The 20365-nt window shown below is 41.9% G+C and overlaps 1 protein-coding gene and 1 long non-coding RNA gene across 33 annotated transcripts in view; one reads left to right on the top strand and one right to left on the bottom strand.

Moving 5' to 3' along the window:
• Positions 1–20365, bottom strand: part of NRXN3 (neurexin 3) — a 1220542-nt gene that overhangs the window by 140199 nt on the left and 1059978 nt on the right. For 24 of the 32 annotated variants that reach the window (XM_082232034.1, XM_082232018.1, XM_082232016.1 and 21 more), the window contains one exon: positions 5210–5296. The exons of the other annotated variants lie outside the window; for them this stretch is intronic. In XM_082232034.1, coding sequence (XP_082088160.1) covers positions 5210–5296 — 87 coding nt within the window. The remainder of the gene's footprint in view (positions 1–5209; positions 5297–20365) is intronic. 32 annotated transcript variants of the gene reach the window in all.
• LOC309538812 lies at positions 13098–14943 on the top strand. The gene is made up of 2 exons (XR_014222355.1): positions 13098–13173; positions 14612–14943. It is a non-coding gene; the product is annotated as an uncharacterized lncRNA (long non-coding RNA).

A 20365-nucleotide genomic window follows, 5' to 3' on the forward strand; every position in this document is an offset into this window, starting at 1 on the left:
TAAACCTTTTGTTGTTGTTGCAAAGATACTCTCTATTTCAAATACACCAATGAGGTGATCAGGAGCTAATCAGCAGGGTGCAGTGCATTCAAATTACGTGGCTTCTGAATTCCTCCTCCTTCTTTGCACTGTCCTGATTGACGCGGCTCACAAAAGAGGAAAGCGTTTGCTTGCAAATGTTTTATTAGGTTTCCCTGTGAAGTTTAATTCTTTAAGTTTTGATCTGGTTAAGAATCCACAAACATCTGTGTAATCTGGATTTGCAATTGACAAGATGTCAGGACAAATCTGAAACAACTATTCATCAGAAGACCAACTGCACTAGTGAATGCATCAGTCCAGTTCATAGCACTCAGCTGGATTTTGGGTTTAAGCCTACAACAAGCCTTTATTCTGGATAAGCAGCTTTCTATCTAAAGCTGCCATACGTGGAATACTAGCACTAGCCGCTGATTGACAGTAAGGGTGTATGGCGATCTCCCTTTCGTTCTAGGGCAGCCACCTAACAAACAAACAACCTATTCTATTTTAAGTCATATGATATACAGTACTGATCCTCCCCCTCCCCACAAACACAGGCATACGTACATTTTTTGAATTATCTCACTACCCACTCTGATCTTTCAGGTCAAGGAGGAAAACACATTAGGCTGATACCAAGAACATGCTTGTGGTCCCTGTCCCATAATGCAAAATTAGGCATTTACTCTTGGTGTTGGATGCTGCTCTTACTATAACGGACACTGAGCAGCTCCTGGCTGGGCAGTCCACTGCTACCCAGATCTCTCCGTGGCTACTTGATCTGGGTCAACTCACAGAACAGCAGCATAAGCAGGTATCTGCAGAGCTTGCATCTCCAAGTATTGCCTCTTAATGCTTTCTGCTCTGCGAGGAAAGGGAAAGCATGAAAGGGGCAGTGTGTCCTTGAACGCAGACCGCTGGCAGCAATGTAAGGGCACAGGTGGTCCATGCAGTAGCCCAAATCTCCCTTTGCAAATTGGGGCATTGGCACTGATTTCCTTTTCCTAGTTTCCAATGTACCTTGCATGTGATTCCTCCCACCCCCTCAATATATCACAGCCAATACTGGGGGTGAGTGTGAGTGTATAATTATAACTTGCAGGAGCTGATTTCACATTCTCTCTCTTACACAAACATATATATTGACTTGCTCTAAGCACCTGTAGTTCCAAATAAATTTTAATTTCACTTCTGTTTCCCAGCTAAACTGCACTTACAAACAGAGATATCACCATACTGGAGAATTGGTCTTATTCCCTGTTTTCTGAAGCTGTACAAACTGAATTGGTAAAGTGGTTTGATTAACACAGCACCACCTTAGGCATGTTTACTCAGAAGTGCACCCCAATGCATTCAATGGGGGTTACTCCCAAGTAAATGTGTATAGGAATGTAGTATTGCTAGAGGATTAAATATTACAACAGAAATCCATTTTAACTGTAAATCCCTCTTATGCATTTTGTTATCTTTGTATCTTTCTTTCCATCTATCCCTCACAATGGCTTTATTTCACATGGAGAAACAGCTCTGGCATTCCTTTGAAAAGTTCTTTTAATTACCCCTGCCCACACTTATGTATCTTCGAAATCAAAGGCACATAAGTGCTTAACAATACTTAAGCGCCACTGATTGAAATGGGACTCCCGGATACCTACGTTCCTCTGGATTGCATCCATTGTGTTAATTGTAAATGATTCCATTGTAGGTCCATTATATCTGGCAGAGAGTTATACTCTGTGCTGTCTGTCTCGATGGATGGATTGATCCATCCATCTAGGCATCCATCAATTTATCATGTTCCATTTTGATAGCTATCTACCCTTGCACTCATCATCTTTACGAGGTCTTCTGACATAAGACTTTCTTGATGCATTAGGAAATGAATGAGTGACTGGATGGGCAGGCAGGTGTAGATGAGTGAATAAATGATAGGCTGGTGAATGGGTGATCCCCCCCCCCACCTGCTGTTTCTCATATATAGTGGCAACTGAAATATCAAAAAATACCTTGACATTATATATCCCGTTGCATGATACACTAAATATTACAAAATGCTTATGACAGATTGTTTTCTCCGCTGACAACATGTATCAATAACTGCCCAGCTCACCCCCATGCTTCCTAGAAATGTTAGAGATCTCAGGAGCTTCTGTTTTCTTTAGAACCCGCTGCTCTGATGTGATTTTTAAAACAAAACAAAACAAAATCCCCAAAGCACTGTCATCTTCTTCATCTTCTTCTTCATCATCATCATCATCCACACAAAAGCAAAAACATCAATTTCAGAATTCCAAGGTAGTAAACACATATAAAACACTTGGGCATGCTTATTTCAGGCTTGGGGAAGCAATGGGGGGGAAAGACTCAAATCAATGGTGAAAACTACAGAGAAGGAAAAAAAATGTTAAAAACAAGGATGGGTTTCTCAAGCACATGAGCTTCATCACAGCATCAGGCATGCACTAGTCTTAACAAAAGCAAGGCTGGCATTATCATTAGTGTTAAAGGGACTTTATTTGAGATTAGCAAAACAAAGTTAACCACTTTTTAGTCTGAAAAGGTTTTAACTTTTAAAAATCATTTCTCAAGAACTTGGGTCAGATCACCAATACATTAATCATTTTTAGTTATAATAATTGGCATTTATGCAATGTTTTTTGGGGGGGCACCAAGCGAAAGGCATCTCACCAAGCATGCATGGTAGCCCAGTAACCAGGAGATTAATAAAGACACTGGCTTTGTTACCTACCTGGGACTAGAGCAAGGTTGGATAGAGGGAGGGATGCCAAGCACCTGGCTGGTGGGATGCACTGGGCTTAACATGGGATACATTGTATGGGCCTGTTTTAGGGTGTTTAGAGCACTTCATGTTGTTATATCACTATAGAGATCAGTATTATTATTCCAGCAGCAATACCTGGCATTCTAGGGGCGTTGGCAGAGCCTAAGTGCCCTGGCCAGGCTTGCCAATGTTGCTTTCGTCTTTCTGTCCACCTATGACCCTGGCTGTGGGTTATCTGACAGCAGAGGCTGGGTCTGGTAAGCCACCTGGCAAATTCTCAGAGTGCCTTGGAGAGCCCAATGTAGCATGGCTGTCAGACATCATGGGAAATTTGGATGGCGGGCATCTTCCCAGAGTCAGCCTCTGCTGCCTTGTAAGCCCATGCTTGGGGGAGCAACAGTTAGGGGCCCCATCAAGACTGGCACTAGCCTTAATTATGTCCATATTACACAAGAGAGGTGATAGGGGCTTGCTAAGGATCACCTGCTAGGTTCATGACAGAAGTAAGATTTGAGCACTGACCGGAGCACATCATCTACACAACACTAAATTTCAGTCTCCTCCAATCAAATTTCCTCTTGCTTTGCTCAAGTGAGGCTGAGGCCTCCTTCATTATCCCTATGTCTTACTTGATAAGCTGTTTAATGGGCAATCTCTCCTCTAAAATCCTTACTAAAATCAGTTAAAGTTAAAAACTTTAAGCAAACGTGTCTTGCTGCAATTACACAAGTCCTCCTAGGACCTCACAATTTTTAGGCTAGCTACAACTATTAATAGGTTCAGCTCAGCAACAGAAAAGTAAACAAGATGTTTACTCAGTACTTGGGGAGAATTTGTGAATATTTTTTCTCTTCTTTTTTAAAATACTCTGATACAAATAGATCTGAAGACAGCAGTCACCCCCACATACTTTTTCTTTCTTTCTTTTTTAAAAAAACAGAAATTAAAGTCTGGTTCAGATTTCCATGAACTTCATAATTTTGGAATCATTTAAGCTCTGAAAAGGAAATCAGGTTGGGTGCAGGGTTCAGTCTCCAACACAGTATGTGCAGTGGTTGATACACAGTACTGGGCTTGGAATGAACTAGTTCAGTTTAATCAAGTTCAATGAATTAGTTCAGAAATTTCTGAACTGCTCCTGAAAGGAATTCCCCTAAATGCCAGGTGAACTGAATGTGAAATGAAGTTCATTTCGGCAAAGATGATTTCTAATGCATCTTTAAGTTCATTTTTTTTTTTTACTCTTTTAGACTCTTAAAGCTTAAAAAGCATAAAATTATTGGGGAAAATAAATGAAACCATTTACATTCTGCTGTATTTTATATTTCAGTACAGCAGCTTGTAACATTCTGAATGCTGAAGAAAAAATTGATGGAGATAATTTGGATAAACTTGAACTAAAAATGAACCAAACTAGTTCGTTTTGTAAGGAAACAACTTGAACTGGACATGTTGAACCAAAACTAGCTCCTTTTAAAAATGAACTTTTCATGCTTTGGCACTGCATCACTATTCTTCTCATTTATGCACACACAACTTCTGCTGTAGGAATATTATCTGCAAGTCCATTCTGGAAATCTGCATGGAATTTGTTCATTATCCATGTGCATCAGAATTCCAGAAGGAGTTCTGCATAGGGAACAACTTTCCTTGGGGACACTTTCCATAGAGCACATGGAAAAAGATAATTGGAACAGCGTGAATGAATAATCTGAAAACCAGGGATTTGGGACTAGATGATCCTTGGGGCCGCTTCCAACTCTACAATTCTATGTTTCTAAGATATGATTCATTCATATTTAACATAACACCCACCTCATTCACTCTCTTCCTTTATTGCAGTTTATATATAAATATTCAGAATTGCTGTCTTAGGGGATTACTGGGGGGGGGGATGCACCCAAAACAGATTAACTATGTTATAATGATTAGGGCAGTCACACACCTGAAATATTTTTAAAAGATTTTTAAAATCTTGAATGAAGTGATTTCCAAACAACCTCTAAGGCAACTTTGATGCTAAATATATAGATGTAGTTTAAATATATATGTTTTTAGGGAGGAAAAAAACAAAGTTCATGCAGTGGTTAAATTGCCATAATACATATTGTTGCTTTGGTTGTTTCTATTTATGTTTAAAGTGGTGTTTTAATTTCTGCTTCTTTCTTCATTGCTTTTGGATTGCAAGCTTAGAATTCCGTCCCTTTAACTTCATTTTTAGTAGCAATGTATTATAGCATGATTTATCAACATATGGCAGGTGGAAGTTGACACAAATTATAATGAAAATTAAAAGAGTCATTTATGCAGCAGGCGATTCTAATTTAAGAAACATTTATTTGCAGGCTTTAAAAATGAGGGTTTAGAATCAAATGGATTTAAAATGAAAGTTTTAACAACTGTTACCTTTTTCCTGCAGCCACTCCTCTACGGGCCGGTTATATTTGAAGGGGATTTTCTGTTTTACCAATTGGAACGCAGTATCAGTGTTGCCTTTAAAGTTTAAAAAACAGCTTAAAAACAATCTGAAAAGTCAATGAAATAGTTAAAAAAACATCCTAGGCTTGCTTCTTTGCTTTTATTTATGAAGGTATTTAAATATACAGAACATGAAGAAGTAAATTAAGGCTGTAATTAAGGCTGTAATCCTATACACCTACACCTGGGAGTAAGTCCCACTGGGCCCAGTGGTGCTTACTTTTGCGTAGACATGCATAGAATTACACCGTTATTCTTTTAGTGTGGTACAGAATAGTTAACCTTTCATTTCCTGGAGTTCTAGAAGATCAGGTGATTAAAACATTGAGACAAAGATCGTGCCTTTTCTATTCCTTGCATGATTACCACTGATAGAGGAATAATTGGTTACATTTGCCTGTCTCTCCCCATTTAGCCAATTCCCAATATTTTATTATTTTTTACTGTTTCCTGATGTGCTGAACCTTTGCTGAGAATTCCAATAAATCTGCCAAGCCACTTCAGAAGGCAAGCGGGAGATTTTGTCCTGCAAGTAAAACCCCAAAACTTAGAACCTGAAGGAGAAAAGGTTCTGTTGGCCTCCATTAAAGCCTCTCAATGTTCTCCGGCTGCTGGTAAATAGAGCAAACAAGACTGTTGTGGCCTGGGTCTTTAGAGTGGAAAGCACTTCAGGAGGTACAAAAGAAAGAAAGTTGAACTACAGTTCAGAACCACACCGGGAGTACTGTGTCCAATTCTGGGCACCACAATTTAAGAAGGATATTGACAAGCTGGAATGTGTGCAGAAGAGGGCAACCAAGATAATCAAGAGTCTGGAAACCAAGCCTTATGAGAAACAGTTGAGGGAGCTGGGTAGGTTTAGCTGCAATAAGAGTAGACTGAGAGATGTGGTAGCCATCTTCAACTATCTTAAGGGCTGTTACATGGAAGAGGAAGTATGCTTGTTTTCTCTTGCTCTTGAGGGTAGAAATCGAGGAGAGAAGAAGAGTTTGGATTTGATATCCCGCTTTATCGCTACCCTAAGGAGTCTCAAAGCGGCTAACAATCTGCTTTCCCTTCCTCCCCCACAACAAACACTCTGTGAGGTGAGTGGGGCTGAGAGACTTCAAAGAAGTGTGACTAGCCCAAGGTCACCCAGCAGCTGCATGTGGAGGAGTGGAGACGCGAACCCGGTTCACCAGATTACGAGACTACCGCTCTTAACCACTACACCACACTGGCAACGGCTTCAAGTTACAAGAAAGGAGATTCCGACTAAACATTCGGAAAAAAAACTTTCTGGCATTAAGAGCTGTTCAGCAGTGGAACAGACTCCCACGAGCGATGGTGGACTCTCCTTCCTTGGAGGTTTTAAAGCCGAGGTTGGATGGCCATCTGTCATGGATGCCTTAGCTGAGATTCCTGCATTGCAGAGGGCTGGACTAGATGACCCTTGGGTTCTTCTCAGCTCTAAGGTTCTATGTTTCTATGATAGCTATTTTCAAATATCTGAGGGCCGTTACATGGAAGATGGAGCAAGCTTGTTTTCTTCTGCTTTGAAGGGTAGGCTCTGAACCAAGGCCTTTAAGTTTCAAGAATTGAGATTCCGACTAAACACCAGCAAGAACTTTCTGATGGCAAGAGCAGTTTGTCAGTGGAACAGACTTCCTTGGAAGGTGGTGCTCTCCCTCAGTTGAGGTTTTTAAGCACCTGTGAGGAATGCTTTAGTTGAGATACTGGCATTGCAGGAAGTTGGAATAGATGATCCTTAGTGACCCTTCCAACTCTACAGTTCTGTGATTTTATTATTCTCCAAATACATGCAAGTGGAACTGAAAGCACTTCAGCTGAAGAGATGCTGAATCATCTCCCTTCCTTTCTTTTAAAATAGTACAGTCCCCCCCACCCCACATACTTATCCTCACAATGAAGGAAAACCTTCTGCATCACCTATATGAAGGCTCAAGGGGACTCACCATCTAGGGATGTAAAGAGTTGTGTTTGCAGCCTGGTCCCTTAGGTTCAACACAGGCCTTGAGCTTGGCTTTTGTGCTCACTGAATGTCTCCATACAGAATGGCACTGCAGTTCCGATCAGCTGACTGGCATTTGTGTGGCAGTGATTCAGATCTGATTTTGAGCCTTCAGCTGTGTTAGCAGTCAGTTTACATTTGGACGTCAGATCTGTTTCTTTCAATTTAGACATGGAGCAGGACTACAGCATGGAAGATTCAGGTTAAATCCTCCTGCCGGGACATTTAAGAAGTGAAAGCTCTGCAGTGGGGTTGGAGCAAAGGGCAGGGATCACAGTCAGCTGTGAAAAGACCTGCTGGCTGCAGGGAGACAACTTAGCACGTTCATTCCAAGTTTGCCCTGATCAGGGTCTCTCGCTGTAATCTGAGGGAATGAAAGACTTTTGCAGGTGTGTGCCATTAAATGCAGGACTGACTGCTACCCATAGCAGGTCCCTTTGAGGTAATAGTTAATTAAGCACTGCAGACACATCTCTGAACTTCCTACTATTCATGTGCCTCAGGCCCAGTGTCAACCTGGCGCTGCCCTATAGCTTCTGCTATTAAGACTTAAAAGGCAATGTAAAATCGTGGCAGTATGTTCTGTCAATCATGTTTCTAATCGCATTAGTCATGTAGGAGGTTGCCTCAGGCATACGGATACACCTGAAAGGATGTCGCCAGCAATCCAGAATAATTTGAATTCTAATAAAAAAAAGAGATCAAGAATGCAATTACTTTGGAATCACTTCACTGACCATTCAGCAGGACCAGCCCTTATAAGTGGTCAGAAGATGGGAGACCCAAAACTACACTCTATTATTTCTTTGTATATGTATAATAACGGGCAACAAGGCCTGTGCAGCAGAGGGACTGAAAAAGAACATGATGACGAAGAACAAATTGCTGAGTCTGAACCTATATAAAGCAGCTTAGATAGGCAGAAATATATAGCATACCAAAAAAAAAGTGCATGCATTAGGGAATGTAGATGTCTATATAGAAATTGTGGAAATTAGGGTGCCAAAGAGAATCAATTGTTCGTGAGATTAGGTATTTGGCAGTATTTATGACTTGAACAGATAGAAAATAGTGAATAAGGTCTTAAAGGAAAAAGTGGGCGGTGAACCTCCCTCTGGACCAAATAAATCATTGTGAATTCTCATCTTGGGTAAATCTCTCACTGGTCTTCGGGGGTGCTGAGTTGCAGCAGAAGAGAGGGAAGCCACCCCTCAGTTCCAGTGGTAGAGTGTATGGAGACATTCTCATTTTATCCTCTGGCATCTCCAGCGAAAGATGTCAAGCAGCTGGCTGAGGACCAGTGGCTGAGACCTTGGAATGGTACTGCTGGTATAACCAGACTTAACTGGGCTAGAAGGACCAGCAGTCCGGATCTGTTATACAAGGCAGTTTTTCATGTATGAGCTTTCCCCAACATTAAAAAAAAACCACACCCAAGAAGAAAAACGTGAAAAGGGCTCTAGTTACTTGTTTGCGTCCAACGCTAGTGCTACTCAGAGCAGACTCATTGAAATTAATTGTCATGACTAACTTAGGTCTATTAATTTCAATGGATCTACTCTGAGTAAAACTTTGTTGGAGACAATCTCAAATGGTGGGAATATTACTGTCGCATTCTGGGAATTCCCTTCCAGCAAGGAGGTGAGCTAAGCTGAAGCAATGGCTTCAAGGGCTGCGTTCGAGTTCAGTTCCCACAAGGTATGGGATTGAAGCCTAACTGCTGCCACCAGCCCTGCCACCTATTTCAGTCGCATGATTGGACATGTACACTACTCAAAATGAAAGTGGAACACTTCATTTCCCATTGTTCATTCCCAACTTCTTGCAGTAAGTCCAGTCAATAAGGATTATCACCAACTGGGATTGTAGCCAGTGATTTTGAAAATGCATTCACAAGGTAAGGAACAAGGGGTCTAGTGGAGTGCTACTAAAAGATTTTGCTTAAATTCCATGAATTTAAATTCAATATACTTTACATTGAAAAATGTATAGCATACATGCATAAGGTATCAAACCCTACAAGAAAACTCAAAATGCCTGCTTCAGTCAAAACCTAGACCTTCTTCAAAACCAGGAAATGCACAACTAGTCTCTACCACATCTTTAAAGATTTTGATTTTAAATTTATGTTTAAGTTTATGATTTTTTATTGTTATTTTGCTTTTTTGCAGAAAGCAACTTTCAGTAATCCCATACCTGGAAAAATGCTAGGAAAAATCAAAGACACCTGAAAATTCAAGTAAGTTTATACTGCAGCATTAGCATCTTTTCATGTTCCTTTTTAACTTTATTTTTCCCCATTTATCTGAACCATTATTCAGAAAGCTTTAAGAACATGTGCATGAGAATGTGCTCGTCTCCGTACTTCATGGATAAGACTGAGTTAAAGGACAAGTTTCTCATTATCACTGTACACATAAAATATTCAGTAGAGAAGGAAACTGTGCCATTTGCAAAAATCTCATTCATTAAAATATTCTTTGCATTTCAAATTATTATTTTCCATGCAGCATCTTTAATGAAAACAACACAGACTTTATCAGGAAACAAAAATACTTTTACAGGAAAAATTACATTCAACCATAGTTCATAAAATGATTGGCTAGTTTGGTTGGTCATCTTAGAGAACAAACGTCATAGCAGTAGTACTTTAGGTGACCTTGGGCTATATATTGTCCCCTGAAGCACAGCTCTATGAAATAACCACCTCTTTAATAAGCATTTGATTGTTTGTATATCAAGTGTGGATAACCTTTGGCCCTCCAAGATGTTGTTGAACTACAGACCCCATCAGCTCCAGCAGGCATGGCCATTGGCTAGGGAGGAAGGGATGCAATATCTTGAGGACCAAAGATTCCCCACACCTCATTTATATTTTTGGAGTCAAAATCTGATTCTTGACAGAGAGAAGAGACATTAATGGAAAGTGTCTATACAATAAAGTACCAATGGAATCTTCTCATGTAAGTGGAAAGACTGCAGAGACCAGACTCATCATTCATAAAACATTAATAATAATCTACTGATTTATTTTTGCTACTTGTGGCCAAAGTGATTTTAAAACCCTTTCCCCTTTGTACATACTTCCTTGCCTCTTATAATCAACCCCCAGTAATCTATTCATCATTTGTATCTCAATGCAAAACACATTATGGAGTAATAATAACCGTTGAAAACATCCTACCATCTTTTGCCTGATCTATATTTGGAAGAAAGAAGTAATCAATCTAGGAATGTTGCTATCACCACCAAACTGAATTCACAGGCTTTCCTGCAAGTATTAATCTCGTCTTATATTGGATAAGTATAATTCAGTAAGTTTAAACTACATATGGTGAAGGGCTGGAGAGAGGCTTCCACAGATTATAACATTATCACGGAGAAAGGATTCACTAGTTATGATAATAATAATAATAATAATAGTTATGAGGAACAGATACACAAGTGATTCACTTACCCCTGCTTGTTATGCTTCTGGTGTGACAACTGAAGGAGGAAGTTGTGTGTCTGTCCTATGTATGGTCATAAAATGTTTGTATACCCCATGAATATCAACAGAAGAGTGACAAACAAATTTCTTTTCCAGATGTCACATTGGAAGCACAAAATGCAGACATCCAGTGCTCTCACACCCCAAGATCTAGTGCTTTTTCCAGGGGGAACTCACAGAAACTCAGTTCCAGCACCTCTCAGGTGGGCATCATTGCCGTTCTAAGAGAACAAGGGTGGCTGGTGTTCATAGTGAGTTCCGGCAACTATTTTTCTAGAAAAATAGAACTGCAAATCCCAAGCCATCTGAATGAAGAGGATATCATTACACGTATAATTAGCATGACTCTGAACAGGTACATATGGTGTCTTTCCTATTCAATGTTAAGTATATAACTGCTAAGAAGAGTTTACTTACAAGAGGAGTAATGTCAAAGAAAGTAAACTTTGAGACGATAGAGTCCCTCTTCTGAAATTAATTAATTTGGTGATGTATATCCCACTGGGTCTGACAGCAGAATAGCAATCATCTTTCCTGTGTGCAGGAGGAGTCATGAGCTCACAGGAATCATCCCTTCTAATACGGCACTGATTGCCCATGCAATTATATGTGCACATTGGCCAGGAAAGTGTGTGAACTAGTTCATCCATGATGCTTCTGACACTAAACGTTAAAGGATGAAGATCTTTTGTTTGAGTCACAAAGCAAATATATTTTCTAAAATTCCAGCAAGAAGCTAAATAGAAGATAGACCCAGCAAAGGTATGCACATCCCCTTTGCTAAGATGGATAAAAGCAGTGTGAGAATGCAAGAGGACAAAGAAAGGCCTATTCATTTCACCTGTGAAATCTATGCTGGCCAGACCACTGGCAGAGGAAGAGGAGTGCAGGGGGAGCGCACCGCCTCCAGTGGCGCAATCCCGGTGGGGTGCCATCGCAGCTGCCTCCCTCCCACACTAGACACCATGCCCCTGCAGGCAGCATGCCCCGCCCCCAGGATGCACACCCCCAGGATGCACGCCACACCCAGGATGCACGCGTGGGTGCTGCACCACGCCCCCCGGACATGTGCCACACCCCTACAGGTGGTGCACCACACCCCGGGACAGGTGCCAGCCCTGTCCCAGCCTGCTCTCCACCCCCTGGTGCTGGAGCATGAAGCCATCCATACCATAGGTTTAAAGCAATTGTACCCTATGTTAACAGTCATGGGTTCCCTCAAATAATCCTGGAAACTGAAGTCTGTTAAGGGTGCTGGAAATTGTCCCTGTGGGGGGGGGTCCTCCTAACAACTTTCAGCACCCAGGTTTCTTTGGTATGAGCATCAAAGACAGAACTGCTCTCTGCTGATGGAGGGATACTCTGCCCCATCCTAACCTACTTCAGCTGGTCTCACTCTGTTAGCATTTTCCAATTCTTACCACTCGTATTATTTTTTTCTCATTCAGCATTTCACAAAGATTCTTCTCCTGCACAGCTAAACGGCGTTTTTTCTTTCTTCCCTCCCTGCCCCTTTAAACAAAAACTCAGACGATCTCAATCCAGACTTTAGTCCATGCAGCCGGTTTCTAAGCCAAAATGGGTTCTCAGACCGCAGAAATAAAAGAACAATTCAGACAATGACAGACGTTGCATTTTGGTCCGAACACTTTTACCGCTGTTAAAAGTGGAGCAGAACGGCTCAAAAGTTCCAGTAAATTGCACTGGGCATTTGCTTCCAGGTGGGAATATGAATACAATCTGAGGTGTTCTCTTCTTCTTGAAAATGCTAATAAGAATGCTGCACAAAACACACACACACATCTGTTCTAAATTATCAAGGCAGGCAGTGCAATTTGTCATCCAAGAAAACAAAAGTAATGCTTCACAGTGACGTAAAAGACATGTTTTTAAAGGAGAAATTGTGACTAATATTTATTTCTAAAAGATACTCTTAAGTATTTTTAATATCACCCTTCAATCATAATCCCTGAAGTGGCTTAGAAAAAACCCCAATACATTAAAATGTAAATACAAAAAATAAATAAATGCTAAAAGATTATAAAAGCAACATAAAAGAGTCAGAAGGATTAAAACGACATCGAAAAAGCTGAGGAAAAATGAGAAGAAAATAGGTACCAAGAGAAGCTATCTACTGTAGGGGGAGTATTCTACAACTGGGGTGCTATCAGTTTTGTGTAAGTTGAGACAGGGGATTTGTTTGGTCTGACAGGCCAGATGCTAATCTTCAGCCACCTCCACAGGCCAACTCTGGCAGGTGGGCAGGACAAACCACCTATCAATCATCTGATGTCATAATGATGTTCCTTGCAGAACCAGCTTCTTGCTAAGCTCTTTGGACAACAGATTTGCAAGCCCTGTGCCAGCTGGTGGCCATCTGCCTTTTAAAAGGTGATTTGACCATGGATCAATCAATGCCTAAAAGCCTTGATAGCTGAATAATGATCTCCCCCTCTCCCTGCCGTGCACCTCAGGATATCCACGTCAACATAGAAACTTGGGAAGATGCCCTACCACTAACCTACTACCATTCCCCCATATTGTGGCTGGCTAGTGCACAAGTGGGCATAATGAGGCAGTTAGGAACAGCATAGTGCTGAACCAATATTTTTGGCCATCCCCTCACCCCACCCCAGCCATTGGGTGGGGGGAGGGGTGAAAGCAGAAAGCCTCCAAAGACAAGAGTAAGTCAAAATTTATTGAAGTTTCCAGTAACTTCTCAGAATACCAGAAGCAGGAAATGTGGCCTAAACTTCCTTATTTACTTATTTTATTGCATTTATATCCCATCTTTTCCTTCATGGAGTTCAAGGTGGTGTACATGGTTCTGTGAGGTAGGTTAGGCTGAGAGTGAGTGACTGGCCCAAGGTCACGCAGTGAGCTTCATGACCATGGAGATTCGAACCCTGGTCTCCCAGGTCCTGGTCTGACCACTCTAACCATTACACCATACTGGACTTCATGAAAGTCACATGAATGTGCCTCCCCAAAAGGAGGGGCAGATAATCCCCTGAAAAAGAAGGTGCTCGGTTCACTGTCAGGAAATTACAAATGAGAGAGATGAAGGGGCTGTGTAAGAGCAGACCATAAAAACTGCTGTCTTGCCCAGCCAAGCCAAACTCCTATGGCTTCAGCACTTATCCCAGGCTAGTCAAATCTTGAACACTATTACTGCAAAACTTTAAGGGCTGGTGATAATGTAAGTCCACTGTGAGCATACATCTGAAGATGGGTGCTGCTGCTTCCACTCTTCAGTGGTTCACTAGTAGAAGCAGGGATGTCGTAATAAACTTCCCAGCTATCGTAATTGTATACTAACTAGCCTGAGCTTACGATCTGAATCAAATATGTCAGATTTCTTTGAATAAAGTGTGGTATATAAATTGAAATCATCATAATCATCAGTGCATCCTGAAACACTGTACTATGTTTTCAGGTTTTCCTTGATAATGTTGTTAGGTTTGTTATTCCCTGCAAAGCTGTTTTTAGTCTGTCCACAGAGTAGCCCATTTGAAAATTAAAGGAAAAGCCCACAAACCCAGAAAGGCATCAACTAGGTACAGCTAGCCTTGCAAGAAACTGCCTGGCCATCTCATTTCTTTCCCAACTTTTGCACAGACCTATCAGGGTAACCTACTTGTGCTTCAGTTTCCCCACCGAAAAAGCATCATTAAGGGACTTGAACAGAAGAGAAAACTATTTTCATTATTCAAGTTTGCTTCAGTTCCCAAGTATTTGTCCTTCTTCTCACTGCATTCCTTGTTTGAAAAAGTTAGAGAACTTGCTATTCTGGTTCAGCTTTTCTTTTCTGTCCTCTCATTTCCTCTAGTCCACGATGACCTTGACCTCCTCTTTCCTTCTGATCCTGCCATTTCCTTTAAGCCTCGCCTTCGTCTTTCATTCCTCTCATTGTGATGCTTTTATTGTCAAGAGCTGAACTTCACACCGAGGCTACCTCAACCCACAGGCTTTGGAACAAAAGATAACATGGGCACTAAAAAGCACCAGGAACAAGAGACAGAATTAGCAGGCAAGACTGCAGTGGAGTGAGAAAAGAAAGTCAACTAAAGTTAGTCCTGTGATCACCCAGGTGAACTTGTCCCTAAGTTTCTCCTGGCCTCAAGAAACCTTTATGATTACAAAAACCATCCTACTTCTTAACTTCTACTTTTCTGCTGAATCTTTCCTTTAAGTTCCCTGGCACAAAATGTACAACATTCCAGATTCTGTAGTGTAAAACATCTATACTGGTAACTTTAGAAGGATGCTTAAGAAATTTTGCTGGCTGTGAACCACAAGTTAGGGACCAGACTAAAGCCAACAGTAGGCTTCATGGCTGAGTAACTACTTGAATCCGAGTCTCCCTGTTCTGTGTCCAAAAACACTACCCACTACCTAATCCTCACATTCTACACTCCAGAATATTTGAGTGCCCTGAGCTTGAGTGGCAGCTCACAGGTCAAAAGGGTGTTCCTGCAGCTTAAACGCAGGTGTCAAAAAGCGTGGCAGCCATAATCAGGCCATCAACAAGGTAAGTAGGCAATGTGCTAATTCTGGTACAGCAAGACCTTGGACAGCTCTAAGCTGACAACTTCTTCCAAGAAGAAGAAGTTGCCCTGTCTACCTCTCAATGGTTCCTTCTCCTTTCTGGGAAGTAAGTCAGAAAAATTCATCTGGCCTGTAGCCAGATGCATTGTGGGTGCATTGTGTGTGTTCATGAATGGGCACTGGGAGACATAGGGCCTTCATGGTGAATGTGACAGTTCCTCAGGGGAACCCAGATCAGGAACCCAGATCAGTTTCCTGCTTGGCAGGGGGTTGGACTCGATGGCCCTTGTGGTCTCTTCCAACTCTATGATTCTATGATTCTAGGAGTCTCTGGCTTAGTGGCAGGGCCCTTGTCTAGTGGGTCTTCTGCTTGTTCCGCTGGCCCTCCTCCTGATCTAGTCAGAACAAGCCAGGTACCAACATCAACCAAAGTTTCATAGTGCCTATGAAGCAGGAAAGGGATTAATTGAAAGAGTATTTGTATAAGAGCCAGTGTGGTGTAGTGGTTAAAGAGCAGTAGTCTTGCAATCTGGGGAACCGGGTTTGCGTCTCCGCTCCTCCACATGCAACTGCTGGGTGACCTTGGGCCAGTCACACTTCTCTGAAGTCTCTCAGCCCCACTCACCTCACAGAATGTTTGTTGTGGGGGATGAAGGGAAAGGAGAATGTTAGCTGCTTTGAGACTCCTTAGGGTAGTGATAAAGCGGGCTATCAAATCCAAACTCTTCTTCCAAACTCTTCTAAAATACCTGTTTTCTTTTGGACAACTCAAATCCAACTAAACCATTAAAACTTAAACCAACAACCTGGAATTGACATAGAGGGAAAGCAGCCAATCAGATCAGGAACTGTAAAAGAAGTGCTGTTTAATTACAATTTAATCAAAGGTGTTTTGTTGCTTATTAAAATTAAGCCAGTTTATTGCCAGGGACAGGTAGAGAAGAAGAAGTTAAAACAACCCACCTGCCTTTGTAAATGAATATTTTTTAAAAAAACAACAACACATGGATACATAATCATTGCTTTAAAAAACAAGATAGGTAAATCAGGTCCTCATTTGTTAGTGTCCACTATGGGCTGGTGTCTCTGACTGGCACCATAGCTATGAAATGGGATATGTACAGAGTAGAGCAGGGTGGTATTTTTATTGTTAGAATTATAATTCCATTTTGGCTACAATGGAGTAATCAGGGGCTATCTGCAACAAATGGTGTTGTTCATTGGAAGGTGTCAAAAGTTGCATAAAACATATGGGAGATAACAGCTCTCTTTAGGCATGACAAAACTCATAGCGCGTAGGATTCCTGATTTTGGAGGAGCTTGTAAGGGCTGCCTCTCTCCTTATGAACTGACCCGGAGCCTGCGATCATGGAGGCCCTTTTTCGTGTGCCACTGCCACAAGAGGCTTGGAGAGCAGCAAGACGAGAATGGGCCTTTTCTGAGGTGGCTCCCCATTTGTGGAATGCTCTCCCCAGGGATGTTCACTTGGTACCCTCATTACATATCTTTAGGCACCAGGCGAAAATGTTTCTCTATAACCAGGGCTTTGGCTGATTTAACCTTCAATGGCCTTTTAAATGTGTTTGTAGGAGGGGGTGTTATAGGTTTTACTGTGTATTTTGTGTTCTCGTTTTTTATTTTTATGCTGTGAACCACTTTCTGACCTTCGGATGAAGGGTACTATACAAATTTAATAAATAATAATAAATAAGAGTTTGGATTTGATATCCCGCTTTATCACTACCCTAAGGAGTCTCAAAGCGGCTAACATTCTCCTTTCCCTTCCTCCCCCACAACAAACACTCTGTGAGGTGAGTGGGGCTGAGAGACTTCAGAGAAGTGTGACTGGCCCAAGGTCACCCAGCAGCTGCATGTGGAAGAGTGGGGAAGTGAACCCAGTACACCAGATTACAAGTCCACTGCTCTTAACCACTACACCACACTGGCTCTCCCAGTGTAGTACATACAGGAAAATCTACTTACAAACCCCTTTCAGATCTTACTGGTCAACATAGCAAGGTCAGTGCGAGGCTTGGGCCAGCACACACAGCCCTGCCCCTCCTCAGGGCCAGCTCAGCCATTAGGCAAGGTGAAGCAGCCAACCTGGGTGGTGAAAGCCAAAGATCTGACACCCCCATGGGCGCTCTGCCATCACGGGAGAAACCATGCCAGTTTTCATCAAGATCTCACCGGAAACCTCCATGGTCATCGCCACAGGTAAGGGAGGCTTTGGTGTTGTGGCGTGCCACATTCTTGTTCCGTGTTGGGTGGAGAAACAGGATGTGCTGCCCCTTTGCCTCCTACATGCTTAGATTATTGTGGGCAAAGTATGCACTCTCAAGAAGACTTCTCCCATAATTTTGAACAGTTGGACCCCTACCCTCAGTTCTTGACTACTGAATTCAGAGCTCAGTTGTTTCCCAAATCCTGCAGCGAGATCATTAACCTAGGACAGAGCGCTCTCCAACAACTGACCCTCTTCCTTTTAAACAAAAGCATATTGTTCCATCCGAATGGCTTTGTGTTTTCTGAAGCCTTTCTTTGAGCAAAGGAAATGCTGACATGTGTGTCTAAGCTCCTTCTGTCACCACTGCACGTCATCTGGGCTGGGCTGGGATTGCAGCTGGCACTGTTCTTTCTGCAGGCAGTGGGTCTGGAAAGCACAAAGTTATTGCTCAAGCTGCCAAGCCCTCTGGCCAGCTGTTTATTGTTTGTGTGTGTGTGTGTGTGCGCACACACACACACGCACATCTGTGGAGGGGTGTGTGTGTGTGTCTTCAGAATATTTGTTATTATTCCATTTGACCAGAAAACTGAAACAGAAGTAACCTGACAGAAAAATGTAGCAATATTAGTACCCGGAGGTTCTCTGAGCTGAACTGTCATGCACAATTTTCCCTCTGTGCAATGATCCACATAGGCTGCTTCTCCATCTCTGCCATAACACCCCCCCATCATCACATAAGGTTTGCAGTCAACAGCATGAAAACGTCATAAGATGATCTGCAGGTGAACCGGTAATAATTAATCTCACATTGCTAAAGTAGGAAGAAATGTATCTGTGAAAACAGGATGAATGACATCACCGGTTCCCACAATGCCTATAATGTAATGTTACATGGCCATGTGCATCGACACTTCATGTTATCCTTTCCCCTTAAAAGAAGTGGGTGGGTGGGTGGGATAGTTCACATTGACAATGCACAGAACTGCATCACATGCTATGTATCAGTCATGTTTCCCCACCACATGAACAGATTTCCCCCTTCCTTGTTCATTCTCTCTCTCTCCCCCACCCCAACTCTCTTTTCCTCAACTGCGGCAACCTACACAAATGCGATTGTTGAACTCCTGATGGCAAGGAGCAAAAGAGAGGGGGAAAAGAATTATTTATTCAAATTATGCCTGGAAAACCAAAGATTCAAGAACACATAAAATGGGACTTATTTTTAGAGTGAGATAGAATTATTGACATATGCCATATAAGTGGATGGGGGGATGGTTCCAAAATTCTCTTCATCCAAGTATCTCCCTGGTTGTTGTTTTTTTGTTTTGTTTTGTTTTTTTGGTTCTGGATGAGCTGCCCTTGTTTCTGAAGTGAAACCAAAGCATCAGAAATACTCTTATTGTTCTGCTTCTTTCTGTTTCCAGATTTTGCACAGTACACTTTTTGCAGTTGCTGTAGCTGATTTTAGAGCCCATGTGCTGGAGTAGTGATGAGTACTGTATTTTTTAAAAATTCTGGTTTTAATTAGATTAGGTTGAATCCAACAAAGTCATTGCATGAATGGAACATGCACCAGTGGGTTGGGGGGAAACCCAGACCAGATTCTGGTTTGGGGGCATGGGGTAAGGAAGGCCTGCTGTGTGAGCAGAAGGTGTTCTCTAGTTGTAGCAAGCTGTACCTGCTCCTATACCTGCTCCCTGATCCTTTTTTCTTGAGTGGAGATGACAGTGCCCTTTGCATGCACAGCACACGTTTTACCAATGAGCTACAGTCCCTGGCTTTGGTGTTGTTGTTTCTATATTTATATTTCTTACATCATGGGTCCCAAGGTGCCACAGATGTGGTTCTCAGGCAGCGTGATCCATTCAGGCACTGCCAAGACCCAAACCTACTAAGATTTGCAAAAAGTGGTGTTCTCATGCACATATGCCCTGTGTACGTGCATACAAACTACATTTGCAGAAGTTTCTCAGTGCATCTGGGAAGAAGTGACTGTATGTACATGTGCTACCCAATCATGTTTGTGTTTCGATTTAGCTTTCATAAATTTGATGCACACATTCTAACCCCGGAGTGACAAGCTACAATCAGCTCTTGATTTCATCAACTTGTCATGCTTTAATCATTCCTCTTGGCAGATCTTTCAACATATGCTACAGCACCATCTTCTAAAACAGGCGTTCCCCCAATGCTGTTTTATTAACTCCGTCTTTTAATTTATTTTGAGCTTCTTATAAGATGCAGTCAATGTGTCTGAAGAGAGACTGTCAGTCTCCGATCCACATGGCTGGGAAGCATTTGAGGGCTCATTTAAGTCCCACAAAATGAGTAAAAGATGAAAAATTAATCAGTGAAAACACCAGCTATGAAAAAGCACCATTAGGGATCTTCTCATACTGCCCACAACACTGACGGAAATTCAAAGTTAAGGTCACTTCATAGACTCTAATACAGATGCCATAAAGAGCAGCGGGAGTTTAAAGAGACTAGAATCTAGCCAATTCCCTGAAAATGACACTTGGAATAGACTAAAATGTTATCAGTTCTTAACAGATGCCATTAGTCAAGACTAGACTGGTTTGCCCATTTTCCTTTCATCAATACTGTACTGAGGGTAGGGCTGAAAGTCTATGCACCCAACTGGACCATGTAATTCATGATATGGGACATGTAAACCATTTGTATGATGGCAACCCAGTTTTTCCCTTTCAAGATTAAAGTAACACAGAAATCTAGCCTGATGATATGTGCCTCATTATCTTGTATACATCGTGGTAGAAGGAGATGGTACAAGTAAAGCCAACTGGT

Source organism: Podarcis vaucheri (genome assembly GCF_965113315.1).
Source record: "Podarcis vaucheri genome assembly, chromosome: 1".
Lineage (NCBI taxonomy): Eukaryota > Metazoa > Chordata > Lepidosauria > Squamata > Lacertidae > Podarcis > Podarcis vaucheri.